Raw genomic sequence first — 21,461 nt, forward strand, 5'->3', positions numbered from 1 at the left:
TAGAATCTCGTAACCTCACTGTGCTGTCACCAGGCGGTTCATACAGGAGATGGGTCTGGGACTAAGTGGTTCTGGTCATTATAGTGACTCAGTGACAATACGCTGTAACCTGAGAGTTCATAGTGGGCCCCATACTGGACTCCCAGTATGTCCTTCCCAGTGTTTCCCCTATCGATGTCAGAATGTTGTCAGACGATAAGTGTTTGCTGAATGTTTACCAGATGATGGCAGGACATTGTTTGCTATTTTTGGCGAACAGAGATGAGTACAGGGGTGCGGCGTTGCTGCATTTAGCCCGTTCGGTGAATCCACCATGACCGTGTTGGAGCTCCGCCACTGGGACTTGTTATCCTGTGGGAATAGAGCCGGACTCTGAGACTCCATCCCGCTTCGACCGGAGATCCGACTGCGAGGCTTATTTTAGTGGCACCTCTGCTGCATCCTGTTAACACGGGCCTCATAAGGAAGATGACAGGCCCTTTGATGTAAATAAAGATTGCACTTCCTCTTGAGTCCCTGTAAGCCTGCTTCTGAGGGTCTCGGAGAACATTTGTCATTGTTTAAGCCTGCTGTCTTTAACATGCCTCCGTCACGTTGCAGGGAGCACATATGGTGGCCAATATTTCAGACATGCCACAAATGTGTGTGTGGGTGTGTGTTGGGGTGCTTTCCATGTCTTTAATCTGATTCAATGAATGGGAGAATTGTTAAAGGGAACCTATTATGCTTTCTTTTAAACAAGTTAGGTGAGCTTTATGGTCTATGCAAAACATGTTCATTACATTTTTGGCACAAAGTCATTCTCAGAGGATAAGATTTTACCTGATCAATTCTGCCTATTTTGAACTGCTTTCAGAAAGAGCTGTTTTAGGGTCCTGTCACTTTTATGCAAATTATCAGTTGCTGGCCACAGCCCCAGCAGCTTATGTCAAAACACATGTCTTTTCCAACAGCCATTGTACCAACTATAATTAAAGCTGAACAGAAGAAAGTTTTTTAAAAAGTAGCTGAAAACCCTGTTGGGAGCAATTTACCTATAACTGCAATATTGTATATTTAATTTACAATTAATTATATTTAATTATTGTATGTTTTATGAATTTATCAACATTTTGTATAAACTGTAATACATTTTCATTGCTGTTTATGTTATATTTGAATGATTTCTACTGCATGTCTTTTAACAATGAACTCCAGGAAGAGTAGCCGGGTCCTATTCAGAATGAGCCGTTTTAGGGTTCTGCCACTTTTATGCAAATAAGCTGTTGCTGACCACGCCCCCAATAGTTTCTGAATATTAACATCAAAACACTTGTCTTTTCCAACAGCTGTTGTACCAACTATAATTAAAGCAAAACAGAAGAATTTTTTTAAAAAGTACATGAAAAGCATTTTATGAGCAGTGTGCCTCTAACTGGATTGTTTAATTTATCAACATTTTATATGAACTGTAATTCATTTTCATTGCTGTATTTGAATGATTTCTACTGTATGATGTGCGTTTTAATGATGGATCCCAAGAAGAGTAGCTGTGCATTAAAAAATAAATAGACAAACAAACAACATAGGAATAAAACCAGTTGACCAGCTCCACTCTGGTTGCTAGGTGAGGAGCTGGGATCAGTCGGGGTTGCTAGGCAACGAGGCAGTGCTAGCAGGTTGTAACTTAGGATTTTTTTTATTTAGCGCTCACCTGTTTCTAGAACCAGTAGAAACCCAAATGGAAGCACAAAAACGTGCAAAAAAATGAAGTTTTGCATATCAGTCTCCCTTTAAAAGCTCTGCATGAAACTAGGCAATGAGGTCAGTTGGGGTTGCGAGGCAATGAGGCAGTGCTCGCAGGTTGTGACTTAGGATTTTCAAACGACTAATTTTCCAGACACCAAAACACATTAACTTATTGCCAAAAAATGGTTGTGGTTTTTTTTTATTTAGCACTCAATTCTTTATAGAACCAGTAGAGATCCAAATGGAGGCACAAAAACATGCAAAAAATGAAGTTTTGCACAATAGTCTCCCTTTAAAAGTTCAATCAAAGCTTTTAGGAGAACAAAAAAAAAGAGAAACACTTTCCACTGCTGCGAGTCTTAACAGGTTATGCTCTGCTGAACACAGACCTGATCTTAAGAATTAGCTGTGAGTTCGACTGACCATGTTTCCTAAGGGAGCCACGCGGCTTTTCCTCCAACTCCACAAGGCATGCACTGCTTTAGACCCAATCAGACACCAGAGCACATAAAATATTGAGATCTTAAAAGCGAATATGCTTTTTCAAAACGCTCAATGTTGAGTCATATTTAATAAGTGACACACATTTTCCAAAAAAAAAAGCTTGAGTGTGTTGTTTCAGGGACCATAAGTTCATCCAAGTTGGTAATGAAAATATGTTAAAGGCATAAGGGGAATAGCATGAGTGCTCTGCCTCCAGCCGAAGTCCTTTTTTTTTCAAACATTACTGTAACATTTTCCACACAGAACTCATGGACACAAAAGCAGCACGACCCTTCAGTTTTTCCTTCAACACCAGCGACTACCGAATCCTCCTCATGGATCAGGACCAGGGCCGCCTCTACTTGGGCAGTCGGGAGTACCTGGTTGCTCTGGACATGCACAACGTCAACAAAGAACCGCTTATAGTGAGTTCAAGCTCTCTTCTTAAATCCACTCCGCTATTTGGCATGTGGTCCTAAATCTCTGAGTAGTGCAGTGATCCTAATTTGTGGTGTTTTTTCTCTAATGCAGATCCACTGGCCAGCCTCTGCAAAGAGAAAGGGAGAATGCCAGATGACAGGAAAAGGTAGACAGGTGGGATCTTGTGCTCATATAAAAATGAATCCTTCTTTCCAGATGCTGCAGCAGTGTTTGAATTCCATTTATCTTACTCCTCTTTGTCCAGGGCGAATGTGCCAACTTTGTGAGGTTGATTGAGCCGTGGAACCGCACCCACCTCTACACCTGCGGCACAGGGGCGTACCAACCCATCTGCACATTCATCAACCGAGGCTGGAGGGCAGAGGTGAACACGGCATTTACAGATCCCCAAGTGGGATTTACAGCAAAACGCCCCAAGCAGCGCAGACCTGGAGAGCTTTGTCCTGCTAAATATTTTAGGACGGCAAACTGGGACACTGATTTGTTTATGATTTTCCGCTATGCTCTATTTTTATGCACACTCTCTCTCTGATCTGCCTCTGCAGGACTACCTGTTTAGACTGGTGTCTGGTTATATGGATTCAGGGAAGGGAAAATGTTCCTACGATCCCAAGCAGGAGAATGTTGCAGTATTGATCAGTAAGAAAAATGCCTGACTAAGGTTACGTTCACACTGCAGCCTGACGTGGCCCAATTACGATTTTTTAGTCAAGTCGGATTTTTTTTTGGCGTGGTCGTTCACATTTCCAAACATACCCGACCTGTAGGTGATCTCCAGTGTGAACTGCAAGCGACCTGAAAGTATCCCTCATGCACAGTAGAGGGCGCAATAACGTCACACGTAGAGAGCGTGCTCAGTGTTTTGCCAACAGCCATAAAAAAGAAGAAGAAGTGCTCAGTGTTTGCGGAAGTAAACATGGAACATACCTTACGATGATTTTAAAGTTGTTGTCTGACCGGAGCAGCACATTAACAACTTAATCCTCATTATAGTCCGCCATGGTTGTTGTTTTACTTCGCGCTTGGGCGTATCAGGGCGCAGATTAGTGACGTTTGTCGAGCATTAGTGACGTTCAGGTCGGATGGATGCGACCTGGCCGTTAAATCACATTTGAATCGGATATCCAAGCGGCCTGGGTCGCATTCGAAAACAATCCAAGCTATGTTGTTGAGACTGTCATGAAAAGATCAGATACAGGTCGCTGGTCGCATTATGTAAATAAAAAAAAATTGGAATTGGGTCACTTCAGACTGCATTAGACACAGAAAAAACGCGCCCAAGCTGGTCAGTAAATGATGGAATATTTGTGTGTCTTTACAGACGGAAACCTGTACGCAGGTGTACATATTGACTTTATGAGCACAGACGCTGCTTTATTTAGGACTATGGGAGGGAGGACAGCAATCAGGACGGAGCAGTATGATTCCAGGTGGCTCAACGGTGAGTAAGTGTGGGTGTGAAGAAGTAAAACGCCAATGATTACACGTTCTAGATCCTCTCATTTCATTTTGACAACCACTTGTTTCAATCCTCTTTCTGCTTTTCTGCTTTTATCCTCCAGAGCCGGTGTTTATCCAGATCCAGCAGATCCCTGACAGTGCAGAAAAGAATGATGACAAGCTTTACTTCTTTTTCCGGGAGAAGAGTCTAGACACCAATGGTGGGGCCAGTCCCACGGTTTTAGCCCGGGTGGGGAGAGTGTGTCTGGTAAGCAGAACCACGCTACTAACCAAATTACTCCATGAACATTTTCACATCTTTTCATGCTACAACCACAAACCTCTGGGTATTTTATTTGATGGAGGGACATACTGCATAAATGTGATGTGGAAGGAAACAGAGTTGTAGTTTTCAATGTTTCTCTAATAGTAACGATCTGAAAAGTCACTTTATGAGCACAATATTCACACAAATAGAGTGTGAATATTAAGGTCAGGACCAAAACAATCCAACTCTACCAACAAAGTTCTGTTGAATAGCTGTTTCTTCAAGATTTTGTGATTGTTTTAGTGTTTTATTTTGCAACCAAACTTACAGATATTGTGGTGAAAATCAATATTTTGCATATTGTTGTACTTCCATTTGGGTCTCACTGCTTTTAAAAACATTCCAAGCATTTAAATAAACCACCTAACCGTTTTGTGGCAATAAGTTGATGTTTTTTGGTGTCGTTTCAAAACTTCTTGATTGTTGAATCATGCTACGCCGTTACCTAGCAATCCAAGCAGAGCTCCAGCACATTTGGTCAGTTGGTTTTACGGCTGTATGCGCTGTACAGTGGCTGCTGTAAAAGACAAGCAGCCAATAAAACAAAGTGTTTTACTGGCTTTATAAAACACTTTATTGCACAACCTCCTGGTGATTGTGCAGGAGGCTCCACTTCTGCTTCTCAAACATGTACTGTTGTATAATTGCATATCTGTTTGAAGCCATTTTCACATGCGAGTGTAAACATTGAGTTGGGGGGCGTGGCCAGCAGCAGCTTATTAGGATTTAAAGTGACAAGAGGCCATAAAAACAGCTCATTCTGAAAGAAGCAGACTAAAATCTCATTATCTAAGAATGATTTTGTACAAAAAATATAATGAACGTTTTCTAAAGCCTACAGACCTATTCTAACCTGTTCCAGGAAGGATACTAGGTCACCTTTAGTTATGTCTTTATATTTATCTTGCAGAATGATGAAGGAGGACAGAAATCCCTGGTGAACCGCTGGACGACGTTCCTGAAGGCGCGTCTTGTCTGCTCGGTTATAGGAGACGATGGAGTCGAGACGTCATTTGATGAACTACGTAAAGCCCTGAGAAAATTGTCTCCAATTTTGTGTTAGCTGTATCTGCTTGACTATGTTCTTAATGAAATGCATGTCATTGTTTTTCCAGGAGACGTGTTCATTCAACCAACACAGGATGAAAGAAACCCCATGGTGTACGCTCTGTTCACCACAGCCGGGTGAGTCATTTTCTGGAATCCAGGTTCACAAATTCAAAGTAATTTCTTTGTTTTATCAACACATTTTTGTGGCTAATTTATTCTCTAATTTCATGGGTTGGATTTGGCACCTTTCTTTTTTTTAAATATTTGTTGTTTGTTTTTGCTGAAGCTCGGTATTTAAGGGCTCAGCGGTTTGCGTATACTCCATGGCTGACGTCCGCAACGTCTTCAATGGACCGTTTGCCCACAAGCACGGCCACAACTACCAGTGGACAGAATATACTGGGAAGATTCCCTATCCACGGCCTGGAACAGTAAGTTTCACTCTCATTGTCTTCACAGAGAAATACGACAATAAAGAGCAAAAAGAATTCAGTTTCTTTGCACCACAAATCTGGAACAAACTTCCAGATAATTGCTAAAAAGCCAAAACATTGAGTGCCTCTAAATCCAGACTAAAACCCCACCGGTTTAGAGTTGCGCTTGAAACATAATCAGTTTAAATATTAATCAATAACTTAATGTCTAATGACTGAATTGTTAACTGTGTTCTATGACTTTGTATTTTTGTGTTGTTATGATGTAAAGCACTTTGAAATGCCTGAAATGTGCTATATTAATAAACTTGATTGATTGATTGAATAATCCATGAGGTGGGATACTTAGACAACACTAACACACTATTTGTAAAATGTAGATTATTAAAATTCATTGACATAGTAAAACTATTGACAGCTTTAATTCTTTACAAACCCAAAATAATTACCAAAAAAAAAACATTAAAAAATTTTCTAAGGAGGAAATTTATCAGTTAAGGGGGGATTAAATTTTCTGAATAATAATAAAAAAAGCAAATTCAGATGTAAAATGTTTGTGTATCAATAAGGGGAGTCAAATTTGAACATTGTCCAATCATAAAACTGTTCAAATGATTATATAAAGTTATGATTATTGCTGGATATACTATATCAGGGTTCCCCCCAGTGCTTTATAAGCCTGGTGGGCCACCAGGCTAAGCATTGCTTATTTATTTAAGTTTTTTTTTTTTTATGTTTTCATTATTTAAGACTTTATAGTTGGTGTTCAGGTGCTAATTGTCCAATCTTTCAATAACGCATAATTATCAAATGATATGTTAAAATGTCTTGTCAACTTTAAACATTTTTTAACTCTAAAATACGACGGGCCGCTGGATGAACGACTGCCCTAGTGCCCAACCACCAGGCTTAGCAAGTTTTCTGGGGGAAACCTTGTATATAATATTACCAGTCAATTATTGATGTTGGTGTTGTTTTTGACCCTACCTTTGTTTTATCATCCACTGTAATTAAAATTAAATAGATATTAGATTGATGGGTTAACTATTAAATACAAGTTTAGTTGTTATGTAAATGTAATATGATGTAGGTAGTTAAGGAGGAGAAATATTGATAAGTTTATACTTCCATCCAGTCTCTTGAATATTTAAGACAAAAATTTAACATTATGTTTCATGCTGTAAGTATTTTTGCACATATTCAACATGACACTGACGCCATCAAATCTTTTTTCCTCCCTCTTGCATCCAGTGTCCAGGAGGAACCTTCACTCCAGGCATCCAGTCGTCCAAGAACTTCTCTGATGAAGCTGTGAATTTCATCCGCTCACATCCCCTCATGTTTCATTCAGTGTATCCTATCCATCGCCGCCCCCTGGTGGTGAAAACCGGCGTGGACTACCGGTACACGGCCCTTGTGGTCGACCAGGTGGACGCAGTGGATGGGCGCTATGAGGTCCTATTTTTAGGCACAGGTGAAATAGCAGCAGGACAGATGGTTGTAGTGCGTTTTCATTGATAAAATGTTAATAATAAACAATATTAATGTTGCTTTTAGACCGAGGCACAGTGCAAAAAGTCATCGTTTTGCCCAAAGACCCAACATCCATGGAGGAACTGACTCTAGAAGAGGTTGAGGTTTTTCGGGTATGTCTCTGTTTGCCTGAGTTCATTCAATCACAATAACCAAAGACGTTTAAGTAATTTTCTTCATTAAATTACAGACCAGAGTTCCTGTTAAAACAATGAAGATTTCTTCAAAAAGAGTAAGTCTTTTTTATTCTTCATACTGGAGACACTGCAGGTTCTTGCAAAAGTATTCGTACCGCTTGAACTTTTTCCAGATGTTGTCTTTGAAAACACACTCCTCTTGGTAACACAGGGTGGTGGCAGCATGAGGCTGTGGGAATTCTTCAGAGACAGAAAATCTGGTTAGAGTTAATGAACAGTACTATCCTGGAAGAAAACCAGTTTGGGGTTTTAATAGACTGGAGCAGAGGTTTTCTTTCCATCAAGATAACAACCGTAAACATAAACTGGAGCTATTATATTATGTTTTTTAAACTAAACATTTGTGAGTTTGGCCCATGATCCAATCACAGACATCAAAGTTTGCAGTTGAGATGTGTCAAAAAATTTTGCTCTAAATATTAAAATGTTCAGAAGGTATGAATACTTTCGCTATGACCTTTGTTTACATGCATCTACTGCCTTCAAGTCATAGCCTCTTTGAGTTGAGCCCGTTTTCGTTTATGTTGCTACAGCAACAGCTATACGTGTCGTCGGACGCGGGGCTGACGCAGGTGTCGCTGCACCGCTGCGGCGTGTACGGCAGGGCCTGCTCTGACTGCTGCCTGGCCCGCGACCCCTACTGCGCCTGGGATGGAGAGAGCTGCTCTGCCTTCACCCCATCCACCAAAAGGTTTAGATCACCTCATGTTATCACTGTGCAGTTATGTTGGGTTTACTGAAACACACCTGACAGTCCGATAGACTCGGTTCTGTTGGGGAGCAAAGTCACGGTTATATTTTCGGCTGGTGCGGTTCACTTTCACACGGTACTGGGTCAAACGAACCAAACTCTTTGAAAAACCTGTTTCACACTTGGAAAAAAACAAAATCTTACCAAGTATTTCTGGTCTAGTTCTTGGTCCAAATATCTTACTGAACTTGAAATAATAACTTACAAGTATCATTTTAGAAAGACAGAGAGGCTGGTTTTCAGTAAATAATACTTAATATTGATGAAAATGTAGTTCTATTGGCAGATAAATTAACTTATAACATGGGAAATATACCTTGTTATAATTTAAATAATCTGCCAATAGAACAAGTGCTTTTTTATCAATAATAAGGAATTATTTGCTTAAAACAAGTCTTTAGTTCTTACTAAAAGATTAATTGTAAGTTAGTTTTGTCTTATTTCAAGTTTACTGAGATAGTTGCACTAGAAACTAGACCAGAAATACTTGGTAAGATTTGGTGTTTTTGCAGCGCCCCTCCTCGCCTGTGGTGGCGCCACACCAAGAACCACTGAAGGGAATAGGACAAAAAACTCAGAAGAAGACAAGAGTTGAACGTCTTTCTTGACGAAATGTAAAGAAAAAGGAGCGGCGTTGGATTTTAGCGGTTTCGCTTTTGTTTTTGGTAAAAGTCGAGCCATTTCTCCCACTAGCGCTAGAGTCCCAGCTTGTGTTTTAGTTGTATTTACCCAGAATCCCCTGCGCTATAGTCTGCTTCCTGGTTTTGGAGCGGCCTCCGGTCCACTTGGCGTTCATATATACTTAGAGTTCACAAGAGTTAACCTTTTTTGATCTGAATCAGAGTTTGTTTACAACACTTCCCCAAACAAACCAGACTTTCCATCCAACCAACTGGAGCTTGATTAAAGTGGATTAAAAAGGACTGGTGTGAATGATTACTGATGCTTGTTTTAGGAGGAGCAGAAGACAGGATGTAAAGCACGGTGATCCACTAAGACAGTGCAGGGGCTTTAACGCCAAAGGTAAGATGGAGGTTTTAATTGTTAAATATCATGAATATTTTGTCGTTTTTAATTTTGAGTGATTTTCTTTTCTGTCTACGTGTGCAGTGGAGAAACGTCTCAGAGAGACGGTGCAGTTTGGGGTGGAGGGCAGCAGTACCTTCTTGGAGTGCCAGCCTCGCTCCCCTCAGGCCACAGTCAAGTGGCTTTTCCAGAGGGAGGGAAAGAGGAAAGTGGTGAGGAAGTAAAATTTATTCATTGCAAGTTTAGTAAGAAAAGACAACTCAAAAAATAGTGGTTGAAGTTTGGCTGAAGTCACGATTCAGTGATTCCAGTCTGAATCTCCTACTTTGTGTTCTGCCAGAAAACCCTGTTACCAATGTTGACAAGAATAACTGCTATTTCCCAAAAATGATGATAAAAAACGTACTATTTTATACAGGACAAATTGTACTTATTCCAACCACTTAATGCTGTGAGAAAGGAAAAATCCTCAAGCTACAGATTTTAGCATCCCAGTTCAGTGATGCTGCAGCTGTTTTCTATTAATTTAGGTTTCATGTGACACACCAAAACTGCAAATGGCTGTCAAAGAATTAAAAAACAAAAGAAAAAGTTTTAAAGTTTGACATGCAAACCAAATTCTGAATTATTATTTTTTTTAATTAATTTATTTATTTTGTAATACGACCTGTATCTGATCTTTCCATGACAGTCTGAACAACAGTTTTTGTTTTTTTCCCCGAATGCGACCCGGGCTGCTTGGTTATCCGATACGTATCCGATCTTTTCAAATGTGACCTGAATTTTAACGGTCAGGTCGTGTTTAGCCGAACAGAACGTCATTGATACTCGACAAAACGTCACCATTCTGCGTCCTGATACGTTTGAGCGGGAAGAAAAACAACAACATGGCGGACGATAATGAGGATTAAGTTATTAATGTGTTGGCTCCGGTCGGACAACAACTTTAAAATCGTAAGCTAAGCTCCACCGTTAGCATCCATGTTTACTTCCTCAAACGCTGAACATATCTTCTTCTTCTTCTTTTTTATTGTGGTTGGTAAAACACTGAGCACGCTCACTGCGCCCTCTACTGGCATGCGGGACACTTTCAGGTCGATTGATGTTCACAGTGGACATCACATACAAATCGAAAATGTGAACGACCACACCAAAAATAATACAATTTTACAAAAAATTGGAACTGTGTCACTTCATGCTGCAGTGTGAACATAGCATAAATGTGTTGAATACTTTCTTATGCTGCTATGTTGCATCAATCATTAGCTGTTTAATTATTACAAGGATAGAAATCTAAACTTGTTGCTCATTCTTTAACCTGTAGCTGAATCGTGTTGGAGGAGTTCTGAAAACCAACCAGGGAATCCTCCTGAAGTCTCTCAACCAATCAGACGCGGGGCTCTACCATTGCCTCGCCACCGAGAACAACTTCAAGCACACCGTGGCCCGCGTGGCTTTGCGCATCCTGGACCGGGACATCGTTTTGGCGCTAACCGCTCAGGACGAGGACGAGGAGCCAAAGACCCGCCAAGCGGGGGCGTACCCTCAGTCGCCCGTTGCCTCCACACCTTTCCCACCTGAGATCAGACTGATTAACCAGTACTGCCAGTCCTACTGGGACCAAGTCGACCCCAAACAGCAGCAGCAGCAGCGGAAGCGCACTAACCGCAGGCACACAGAAAGTCAGGACCAAGGTCTCGGTTAGGCGGCGGGACGGTCCAACACCGGTCTGTCTGGACTTTATGCTGGACGTTTTAGTTCGACACACGTTTGGGTGTCACTTCCACTCATTTGGGGCGGGTGACGCCGTTGTTTTATCATTAAAGTGTTGTTGGTTTTCAAGTTTCAACCCAGTAAATCCATATTAAATATAGTTTACACTACTGATGACCACATTCTAAATGATGCCATAGTTACCAAACAGCAGCTTTATTACAGTGTATAATAATGTTACTGTTCTTAAAAAAATAAAAGAACTGTTCAGTGGAACAAAGCACACATTTCACACAAACTTGGTGTTCTTTGCAAAAAAAAAGGCTGAATGCAATAATGCAAATGGTAAGCCTATAGTTACACAGGTATGTTTTCCTTTAAGTATCTCCAAACAGAAGTGTAATATATTAATTGTGAATATAATATTAACGGTCATGACCTGTCGTTTCGGTTGCCCTGTATTGTATGATGCTATCATTGTTGATATAAATGCATATTTTTGCATGCATACTGTCGTTGTTCGTTGTACATTTCATGGTTGCTCTCTTGTTGTGTTCTGATGTTGGTGAGTTGTAATGTTAAGCTAATTCCATTGGATGTTGATATTTACTGCCCTCCCATTACTGTCCTGTGCTTTGGTGACCTGCAGTATGTGAGTAGTGAAGTTCTGTGTAGCGTACAGTGTTCTTCTTCCAGTTATGCACTTTGTTGTTGGTGGCATTCATGGGAAATGGGGATCTTTGCACAGATGTATGACAAGAACTGATTTTTTTTAATGTACAGTATGCGATAAAAATGGGAGCGAACCTGGCTCGATGTAGTATTGCTTGTTATTCTGTCATCCTACATTGTATCTAGAAATTTTGTCAGCAAGGAGACAAAATACCAATTTACAGAAATGGGGGGAAAGAAGGAAGTTCTGACTTTAATCTCAAAATTCTCAGAATTCTGACTTTCTTAAAATTTTGACTTTAATCTCAGAATTCTGAATTTAATTTCAGAATTCTGAGTTTAAAAAGTCAGAATTCTAACATTTTTACTTGTTTTGTTACAGATATAAGCATTGCTGCATATTTATATCTGTGTTGATAGATGATAAACGGTTTATTTGCCAAGAAAGCATCTTTTAAAGTCTTGGTGAGATGTCAGATTTTGTTATCAAAGATAAATTGTCCCAGTAATTATTGCGATAAACGATAATATTGTTGTTCTGAGACCATTTTCAAGTGATATATTCATAATGACATAATAGTGCAAGTTCGCCTTCTCTTAAACTTTCATTTTCTAAAGAACTCAACGCTGGAACTGGGAGATATTTTAAATATCCAAAATAAATCACAACCAAAAATAATAAATAAAAATAAAAAAGCACCACAAAAACTGTAAATAAAATGGATTATGATGTATCTGCAAACAAAAATTGACCAGTAAATGTTAATGTTTTTTCTCATGGTTGTTTCCAGACTTTCAAGGATAAACACAAAAGCTCTCATGTCTTTCCCCTTTTGAAGAGTGGCTGAAACAAATGGGCCCCTGTGTAACCTCATATGTAATCCCCAGGGAAACAAACTGATTAGAAGTTCCCAGACCTTATGATCAACCTTTAAAAACTCTCCACTTATTTTTTATTTTTTTACGTGACTTTTCTTGTCAGAACAATTTATTATCTTTATTTATTATCTTTAGATTTAGGTTTTTATTTTGCATTTATAGATGAATGTAATCACATTAACGGTCGGGTTTTCCACAGAAGATAATCACGAGGAGGATCTGTGTCCATCACTAGTAATTTCTTCACATCATTCTTCTGAATAAGAAATGTTCAGCCTTTTTAATGAACCGTTTGTTTTTATTAACTCCAGCACAAATGCAAAAACAATTTTCCCATAAATACGAGTCGTTTTCCAGTTTGAAACGTCACATGTAACAGTTATTGAGCTTAAAACTAACATCTAATAAATTCAGAATCCGCAGCAGCCGGTGTTTTATCAGTCGTCCCATTCGTCGTCGTCATCGTCGTCATATCCTGCTTCTTCTTCACTTTCATCTGCAGGAGCGAACAAACACACACATGAAGGAGTCTGTTCTGCTCTTGTTTCGGCTCAGTTTTCTTAAAAATGTTTACTTACCAGAAGAGTGGATGACTTTACTCCTCTTCTGCATGACCATCATGAGGGCACCAACGATGCCCTCTCCTCCCTCTGGCGTTGAAGGTGGTGGTGGCTCAGAGCTTTCTGTTACCTGCAAAAAAAACACACATTAAACAGGCTTTATTATGCAAAATTCATATTTTTGCACATTTCTATATTTCCATCTGGTTCTCAATTGCTTCTAAAAAACAGGCCGAGCACTAAAAAAAAAAAAAAAACACCCAGCCTTTTTTGGTAATTTGTGGATTCTGGAAAATGAATGTTACAATTTAATGGGAACTGTGCTGTTACCTAGCAACCCCAGCAGAGCCCAGTCTAGTTACCTAGCAACCCCAGGATACATTTGGCCCGCTGGTTTTACTGCTGTACAATGGCTGCTGGAAAAGACAAGTGTTTTGTTGTTGAATTACTACTCAGAAACCACTAGCTGTATTTTTTTTTTTGACTGTGTAGGAGGCTCCACTTCTGGTTTTCAAACATATACAGTTGTATAATTGCACATCTTTTTGCAGCCATTTTCACGTGTGAGTCAAAAACGTTGAGTTGGGGGGCTTAGCTAGGATTTAAAGTGACAAGAGGCCATAAAAACATCTCATTCTGAAAGGAGCAGAGCACTGAGCAGACGAAAATCTCGCTATCTAAGAATGATTTTATCCAAAACCTGTTGAAGGAAGGTTAGTCAGTAACCTACAAGTTTGCTTATGGATGAAAAATTAATTCAAAGTGTAAAAATATTTATTCTTTACTTTTCTGAGACTCTTTCCGAGTCGGATCTGATCGAGCAGGGCGCCCCTGCCGTCGCCTCCTCCGGAGGATGCAGGAGGAGGTGGTGGAGGCGCGCCACCGATCTTTGGAGGAGGAGGGAAATCTGAAGGGGCAGAAGGAGGCGGAGGAGGAGGCGGAGGAGGAGGAGGTGGTGCTCCTCCCCCACCTCCCCTGCTGGGTGTAGATGGGACAGGAGGTGGAGGGACACCCATAGAGCGATGCTGGCTGGATGGCGGCGGAGGAGGTGGCATGCTGTGGGATCCCCGTGAAGACGGAGGAGGCGGAGGAAGTGAGGAGTGGGCCGGCGGAGGCGGTGGAGGAGGGCCTCCTCTGCTTGTCGGAGGAGGAGGTGGCAGGCCGCTGCGGGATGGAGGCGGTTGAGGGGGAGGAGCTCCGCGCTGCGCCTGGCCTGGGATGGGAGGCAGGGGGCCAGAGCGACCCCGTGAGGGAGGAGGAGCCGGGGGCCCGGGGCCCGGCACAGGAGGCAGGGGCCCCTGTCGGCTGGAAGGAGGAGGTGGAGGAACATCACCTGTGACGTAAACAGAAGGAGATGCAGGTTAGAAACGAACCCAGTTAAAAATGCAGGATGTAACTTTTATAAAAAATACAACTCTGGGAAAAATTAAGAGACACTTAAAATAATCAGTTTCTCTGATTTTACTTTTATAGGTAAATATTTGAGTAAAATGAACATTGTTCTTTTATTTTATGAACTACTGACACGTTTCTGAAATTCAAACCAACATATGGAATTTATTTGCAGAAAATGAGAAATGGTTGCAGAGCTTTCAGATCTCAAATAAGGCAAAGAAAACAAGTTCATAATCATTTAGAAACAACAACACTGATGATTTTACTCAGAAATCAACATTTGGAGGAAAAACCAGGAGGTTTTCAGTCGGGTTCAGTGTAGTGGGCTCTGAATGCTTTTACATATTTGTTAAAACTTCTCCTAGAAACAACCAATCAGAACCAGAAGGAGGGACTTAGCGCTGTCAATCATGCATATGTATGGTTTACCACCACAATACATTAAAGATCTGCTGTTGTCATAGCAACTGTCCAGACCCCTCAGGTCTCCTGGTTCTGTTCTGCATCCCCAGAACCAGAACCAGACATGGAGAAGCAGCATTCAGCTTCTATGCACCAGAAATTTGGAACAAACTTCCAGAAAACTGCAAAGCAGCTGAAACACTGAGTTCCTTTAAATCTAGACTAAAAGCCCAGCTGGTTAGAGTTGATTTTGAAACATAATAAATGAAAAATTAATCAATATTTTGATTTTCAATAACAACACTTAGCAAAATGTGAAGCTTCAATTGTTGATTGTGTGTTTTATGACTTTGTATTTTTGTGTTTTTATGATTGAAAGCACTTTGAGATGCCTTGTGGCTGAAATGTGCCATACAAATAAACAGTAATCGATTGATTGATTGATTGATCTGCTCACACCCCCCTGGTCCTCCTCGCTCTCTGCTACACAACATGCTAAGGCTAATTATCATAGCAAAGACAGCGGGTAAACGATTTTCCTGTAACAGTGAGTTGTTTCTCTGTCATTAGCACATTTAGCGGCGCATACACAGGGATGAGTGAGAGCGCTAAGGCCTTCCTCCTGGCTCTGATTGGTTGTTTTTGACAGGGAAGTTCATTTCTGTAGATGTAGACGATCTTTTCACAGATTATCTATCACAATGTAGTGACAGTTTTAACAAATATGCAAAAAAAAACATTTTTTATTTATAAAAGCTACTGTGGCTTTAGTTTCAGCCTTTGGGAAGCAGAGGGATGAACTAGAAAGGTGGAAATAAAAAGTCTGACCTCGGTTCATCTCCCGTTTCACGGCCTCCATGCCCCCTGACTGCTCTATGACATTATAGATCATCTGGGACGTCTGTTCATCCTTCAGGTCAGACACAGAGATGCCTGCCTGAGAGAGCAGCTTCGACAGGTCCGGGTCGAGGTTGTTGGGGTCCCATCCTACATGCGACACATGCCTGTCAGAAAAAGAAGAAAAGAACGAGCAGGGTCCATCTGTGAAAGCCAGAATGAATTAATTTGAGACATCTGGTTGTGTTTTAGGAGAACAAATCCTTACTTAAAGCCACTTGGTGCTCCAATGTCCGCCTTGGAGATCTTCCCGGCTTTTTTCTTGTCCTTTTTGTTCTTCTTTCCTTTACTGGAGACAGCTGGGGGGATGGCGGGGGAAGGCATGGAGCGGTAGCGCGAAGACTGGATGTCCGGGTTCTGGATGTCCACTGTGGCCATGTGGAAGGACGCAGAGCTGGGAGACGCTGCTTTAGGGAGAAATGAAAGCATTAAAATTCACAAAGATGGGTAGAGTAACAAAAATTATATGTGACAGTGGCTTATTATATATGACTTTAAAATATTTTTACTCAAGTAAAAGCAAAACGTATCTGAGGAGGAACTGAAGAGAACTGAGTAATTGATCAAAACATCAATCAGTTAATATTTAAAAATAACAAAATCAGATACAACAGAATATAAATTATGTGAAAATGTTGGTGTTTTAAAGACTAAAAATTAAAATAATTAATTTAAATAATTACAAAATCAGGCAAAATAAAGGTTTTTTTTCCAGATCTTTCAATAAAAAAACTTATGAAAGTTTAACAAAAACTGCAGGTGTGTCTGAATTTTTGGTTAAAACATTTTTGTTTATCATTCATTTGGTAGAGTATCCAGAAATTTTAATATAACTAGAGTTTTACCCAACTCTGGGTCTTAACAATAAAAACAAAATTATGATGATTATTATGTAGAAATATTTCAGATGGAGCCATACTAGATTCTAATTAACTTGTAAAACAAAAAAGTCAACTGATATATTCTAATAGAAATGTTTTGGACAAATTATTAATATTTTATTGTTAGCAAGGACTCAGTCAACTCAGCAAAGGGCCAAAATATTATAAGAAAAATATTATAATATGCTACAAAAACAAAATGAAAGTTTCCAACTTTGAAGTAAAAACAAAATCTAGTAAAATTATATTTAATCATTCTGAAATTCAAGAAAATATAAATAATTTGACTCAGCTAGCAAGCAAAGCAAATGTTCAGACGACGTTCAGCAAACGTCGTCTGAACATTCAGTCTGAACATTCACTCCATAATATAATTTTTTATTTTTTTTACTGTCATTTTTAATTTTATTTCATTTCATTTGATTTTTTTTTCTTTAAAACCTTTATGGCTGTTTTTTGTTGTTGTTTTTAACCAAATTTCTACTTTTTTCTTCTTATTTAAAGTGAATACTACTGAAGGTAGCCTTAAGGTCCTCTGGACGTTTTTATAAATGTTGCTTTATGAAACTTCCAAAACTAAACTTAGGCTCTACAAAGTTGTAAAAGTCTCTGGGTTATAAAAACACAAAAAACTTTAATGTTGTTTTAGTAACAAGGCGAGAAGAGCTATGAATCATGGGAGATACCCACCAGGTGGAACAGGAGGGAGGGAACCTCTGTCTGCAGCCAAATAAAAAGAGAAAACATGTTTGTGGTGCATGTTTTAAATAAAGTTTTGACATTAAACATCCGATCCAGCGCATATCTTACCGTTCTTCGGTGGGGGGCGCTGTTTCTTCTCTGTCGGTTGTAAACAAGCCACCATTTTGGATCACAGCATCAAGGATGTCACAACAGCGCCGTGAATGCAGAGAATTAAAAAGAAACGCAGAAATAAATGAATAAACAAGTAAAATAAATCTGGACTGCCTGTATGATGATGTAACACCAACAAAATGTTGTTGATTTCACAGATTTTTTTAAAAAAAACCTCATTCCTAAAGAGCTTAAATGTTAATTTTTTATAACAGTAAGAAATGTTTTTGCCCCTCTGTGCAGTGAGGAAGTTGTTCCTGCTGACCTTGTCGGTTGTGTCTTTGGTTGATTTTCTCCATGATGGTGCCTTGGAAGGCATCCGCTTCCTGTTGGTCCGTAAAGTTCAGCCCAACCTGACAGTCCTACGAATGCACATTGAGTCAAACACATTATGAAGAAATGTGGAACTTGTTCAGGAAAACTTTGACCTATAAATGCAGAATGTGCAGGGAATGTCTTACATCTGCAGCAAAAGTATGGAAGTACGGCAGCGGCGTCGAGTAAACAAGCTGGTTGTAGAGCTCTTGCTCCCAAATTTGCCTACCAACCTGAGGGGAAAAGATTTTAATCATCTCTTAGGTGAGGTAGGTAATTTTATTTATAAAGCACATTTTCAGCAACAAGGCATTTCAAAGTGCTTTACGTGAATTAGAAGGAAATACAGACAAAACCAAAAGAAAGACAAAAATGTAAAAGTATAAAACTACATATTAGTTCTGTATGTCTGATAAAAATAAGAATAAGTAGTCCATAATTTATAAACTAGTAGTGGTTTCTTTGGATTCTTGTTCTGATAAAACTAAATGTTGGTTCCAGTTGTTCTGGGTTTAGTTCTAGATTTATTCAGTATAAAACTAAATGTTGGTTCTCCATGTCTGGATCTTGTTCTGGGTTGTTAAGTTCTGTTTAAGTTTGTTCTAGATTTATAAACTAACAGGAGTTTCTCTTGCTCTGATATTAAAAGCATAAAGCTAAATATTGGTGTAATGTTTAGTTTATAAAAGTATTAAACTAAACAGTTTTCTGTTTTAAATGTTGGTGTATAGTAAAAAAGTACTCCGCAGTTTGTAAAAGTAATAAACTATTTGTGACTTTTCAAAAGAGAACTAAGTGAAAACACCTAAAGATGAGCTTTATTTGTTGGTTATTTGTTAGGTTTTGGTTGTTGTCTGACCTTCAGGTCGAACATTCGTATGAAGTAGGAGCGCTGAGGGTTGTCTTTGACAAAGCACACCACTCCAGTGTGCTGCAGACTCCACATGGATGGGCTGTTTGGCAGAGCCATGAACAACTGGGCCACTGCTGTGGCCATCGACTACACACACACACACACACATGCAGAGAGAGAGAGAGAGATCAGACACAGTTTAGAGCTGATATGACTTGTTAAGGCATTTTATTGCAGTTCAAATGTAAATTTGCAGCGATGATTAACTTCCTCCTCTGCTTTCATTTGCTCTGATAAGTTTTTCTTCTAGTGCTCTGTATTCTCTGTTGCACCTGCTGCTTGAAAGCTTCGCAGGTTTTTAAATCCGACAAAGAAACTCAGAGCAAATCTTTACTTTGGTGGGTTAAAAGGAACGAAGAACAGACCAACTTCTGCTCTGCTACGACACTAAACACAGTCATAAAGTCTAATTCTGACAGAGGAGGAAGAATCGATTCAGCCACCATTTCCTGTTACAGCTACCCACTTTCTTGATGACCCAATGTAAGAAAACATGTATTTACATCCTTTACTTAAAAAAAAATTTGCAAAAATAAACACCTGATGTCTTCTTTTTTTCCAGAAATTAATAACTAAAAGTAAAAAAAACGGAACTTACAAGAAACAGATTCAAATATGTAACCGTTAATTTAGCGATTCACTTCAGGATGTGACTTTAGCTACTTCTAAAGGAAGACAATGAGGCTGAGAAAAGCCTTGGATCAGAAATGAGAGTAAATTAAGAGGATTATCCGCCTCGCAGCTCAGTTGTGAACTTACAGCACACCTTCTGCCCAGGAGCTCCTCCAGCTTCTCGTTCTCCTGTTGGCTCAGCAGGGAGCTCGGGACGCTCTCCGTCTTATTTTTACCACGGCTCATTTTCCTTCTCACAAGTGCTCCAGTTTATTTGAAATTAATATCTCCTGCATTTGATAAAAATTAAAAAACACAAAAAAACAAAAACGTCCTCACAATGCACTGTCAGAAAGGAAGTTTCTCTTCTCTGTTCTGTGCACACATCAGCTCAAAGCAGGAAACGGACAACCACACTTCTCTAACCCCCACTTTTCTTCTCTCGCTCAGAGTCGATGCGCAAATCAACTTGTTACTTCCATTTTCAGAGAGCGAGAGAGAGAAAGAGGCAGGCAGTGTGTGTGTGTGTGTGTGTGTGTGTGTGCTCTTCTGCTGCGAGTGCGTTCCTTTTACAGCCATGCAAACAAAAACTTTTTATCTCAAACAGTTAAACATAGAGTGCATGAAAAGGGAAGTTTGTTTGTTTTTTCACTGACATTAAATCAAACTAAACTTTTCCATTTTTTAGAGAGTCTTTTTCAGCTTTAAGAAAGTGGAAAGTTTGCACACATTTCCTTAAATATTTGTAAAGTTATCTTTCAATAAACTGCATGATTTGGGGTGAATCTTTTGGGCATTCTTCAAGAAGCTTCTCACTATGGCTTGCTGCAGTTTTGGTTGATTCCCTCTGACAGAACTCATGTAACTGAGTCGGGTTTGTTCAAGCTCATTTAAACTTTGCCTGCAAACGTTCACAACTTTGTTCTAGTCAAATAATTAACCTAGTTGCCCTTTAGGATACATTCAGCAGTAGGCTAGGTTCTCATTGACAATTTGAAAAACCCATTTGTGCCGATGCTTTAACTTCCTGTTTGGCTTATGTTGCACATTATGTTCTTTTTTCTTCATCAGAACCCCCTGCAGGAAAAAAATGATGCTGCCACCACTGTACTCTACAGTTGGGATGTTTCTTTAGGCTTGCAAGCTTCCTAATTTTTCCTCTAAGTAGGGCAGCACTGGTAGAGTTTGAGTTCAGCTGACTGTTCAGGTTCAGAGTTGTTCCTTTTAGAAAAATATGGCCGTTTTCCTTAAGGTCTTTGTGTTATTTCGTTGCATTACTTTTGCACGTACCTTGTGAAGAGCTCAAATAGGATAGTGTGCACCGCAGTGTGTACAGGCGGATCAATTCTTCGACTGTTTGGCTGTGGTCTGCTCACTCGTTCCCATACCCTCGCTCTTTCAGAATACAGAAGTGATTCCATGGAAACAACACAGGGACGGCTCCTTTATTTACCATCCGTCTCCACCCGGTAGTTTTAGGCTGAAGAAGCTGATCTGAAGTAAAGTGAAGGCTGCAAACTTTGCTGTGCGGCGTTAGCTTTAACTGTTAGCGAAGCCACCGTCTTCTTAATTCAGGATCGCTTGGAAATCCATGAAAACTTAATAGCCCATTATATTTGGAAGACAACAATGTTCATAGTAGTGCTTTATTTGCATCTGAAATACGACTTTGTCTTTTCTAGCTGTCATGGTAACTCAAGGCGGCAGCAAGAAAGCCGCATTTCGCTCATACGGATGTGACGTCAGCGCCGTGCGCGCAAAGAGCTTCTCTTCAGCTTCTGCAAGTATTTTGGTTGATTTAACAACAAAACACATATAAACATGTTCATCTCCTGAGCAAAAACCCTTCCCCTGGTGATTATTATTAACAGACTTGTGGAGGTTCATGATTCTCTTCCTGATATGCTGCCAAATTTGATTTGATTTTGCTATGAGGTTAAAAAGAGAGAAAAGAAA

The 21,461-nt window shown here is 39.8% G+C and overlaps 2 protein-coding genes across 5 annotated transcripts in view; one reads left to right on the forward strand and one right to left on the reverse strand.

Moving 5' to 3' along the window:
* Positions 1–11,935, forward strand: part of LOC106907315 (semaphorin-3F-like) — a 28,571-nt gene extending 16,636 nt beyond the window's left edge. For both annotated transcript variants that reach the window (XM_088007185.1, XM_088007184.1), the window contains 16 exons: positions 2,476–2,636; positions 2,743–2,805; positions 2,897–3,016; positions 3,198–3,291; positions 3,974–4,093; positions 4,215–4,360; positions 5,331–5,445; positions 5,536–5,605; positions 5,757–5,901; positions 7,156–7,378; positions 7,462–7,550; positions 7,628–7,669; positions 8,168–8,325; positions 9,341–9,408; positions 9,496–9,623; positions 10,736–11,935. In XM_088007185.1, coding sequence (XP_087863311.1) covers positions 2,476–2,636; positions 2,743–2,805; positions 2,897–3,016; positions 3,198–3,291; positions 3,974–4,093; positions 4,215–4,360; positions 5,331–5,445; positions 5,536–5,605; positions 5,757–5,901; positions 7,156–7,378; positions 7,462–7,550; positions 7,628–7,669; positions 8,168–8,325; positions 9,341–9,408; positions 9,496–9,623; positions 10,736–11,116 — 2,123 coding nt within the window. In that variant the 3' untranslated portion in view covers positions 11,117–11,935. The remainder of the gene's footprint in view (positions 1–2,475; positions 2,637–2,742; positions 2,806–2,896; positions 3,017–3,197; positions 3,292–3,973; positions 4,094–4,214; positions 4,361–5,330; positions 5,446–5,535; positions 5,606–5,756; positions 5,902–7,155; positions 7,379–7,461; positions 7,551–7,627; positions 7,670–8,167; positions 8,326–9,340; positions 9,409–9,495; positions 9,624–10,735) is intronic.
* Positions 11,936–12,952: 1,017 nt separating this feature from the next.
* On the reverse strand, positions 12,953–19,945 carry wasb (WASP actin nucleation promoting factor b). 3 transcript variants are annotated; one of them, XM_014972401.2, is made up of 11 exons: positions 19,653–19,945; positions 18,840–18,980; positions 18,127–18,213; positions 17,931–18,027; positions 17,621–17,650; positions 17,501–17,530; positions 16,138–16,333; positions 15,861–16,036; positions 14,021–14,568; positions 13,254–13,365; positions 12,953–13,171 (listed from the first exon to the last, which is right to left on the reverse strand). In XM_014972401.2, exons 1-11 carry the CDS (start codon positions 19,749–19,751, stop codon positions 13,113–13,115), a joined length of 1,575 nt encoding a protein of 524 aa, XP_014827887.2. In that variant the 5' UTR covers positions 19,752–19,945; the 3' UTR covers positions 12,953–13,112. The 3 variants fall into 3 exon arrangements, with proteins under 3 accessions (XP_014827887.2, XP_087863312.1, XP_014827886.2); XM_088007186.1 differs by having other exon boundaries at positions 16,138–16,336; positions 19,660–19,944; XM_014972400.2 differs by having other exon boundaries at positions 16,138–16,336; positions 19,653–19,943.
* Positions 19,946–21,461: the final 1,516 nt, after the last annotated feature.

Source organism: Poecilia mexicana, unplaced genomic scaffold (assembly GCF_051168715.1).
Source record: "Poecilia mexicana isolate PSO_F unplaced genomic scaffold, ASM5116871v1 scaffold_7, whole genome shotgun sequence".
NCBI classification, from domain to species: Eukaryota; Metazoa; Chordata; class Actinopteri; order Cyprinodontiformes; family Poeciliidae; genus Poecilia; species Poecilia mexicana.

Excerpts from the sequence above, each read along its gene's own strand:
- wasb (XM_014972400.2), bottom strand. The coding sequence starts at position 19,751 with ATGAGCCGTGGTAAAAATAAGACGGAGAGCGTCCCGAGCTCCCTGCTG. Across the intron at positions 18,981-19,652 it reads TCCTGGGCAGAAGGTGTGCT|TCGATGGCCACAGCAGTGGC; the intron begins GTAAGTTCACAA and ends GTGTGTGTGTAG. Across the intron at positions 17,531-17,620 it reads GCGCCCCCCACCGAAGAACG|ACAGAGGTTCCCTCCCTCCT; the intron begins GTAAGATATGCG and ends ATTTGGCTGCAG.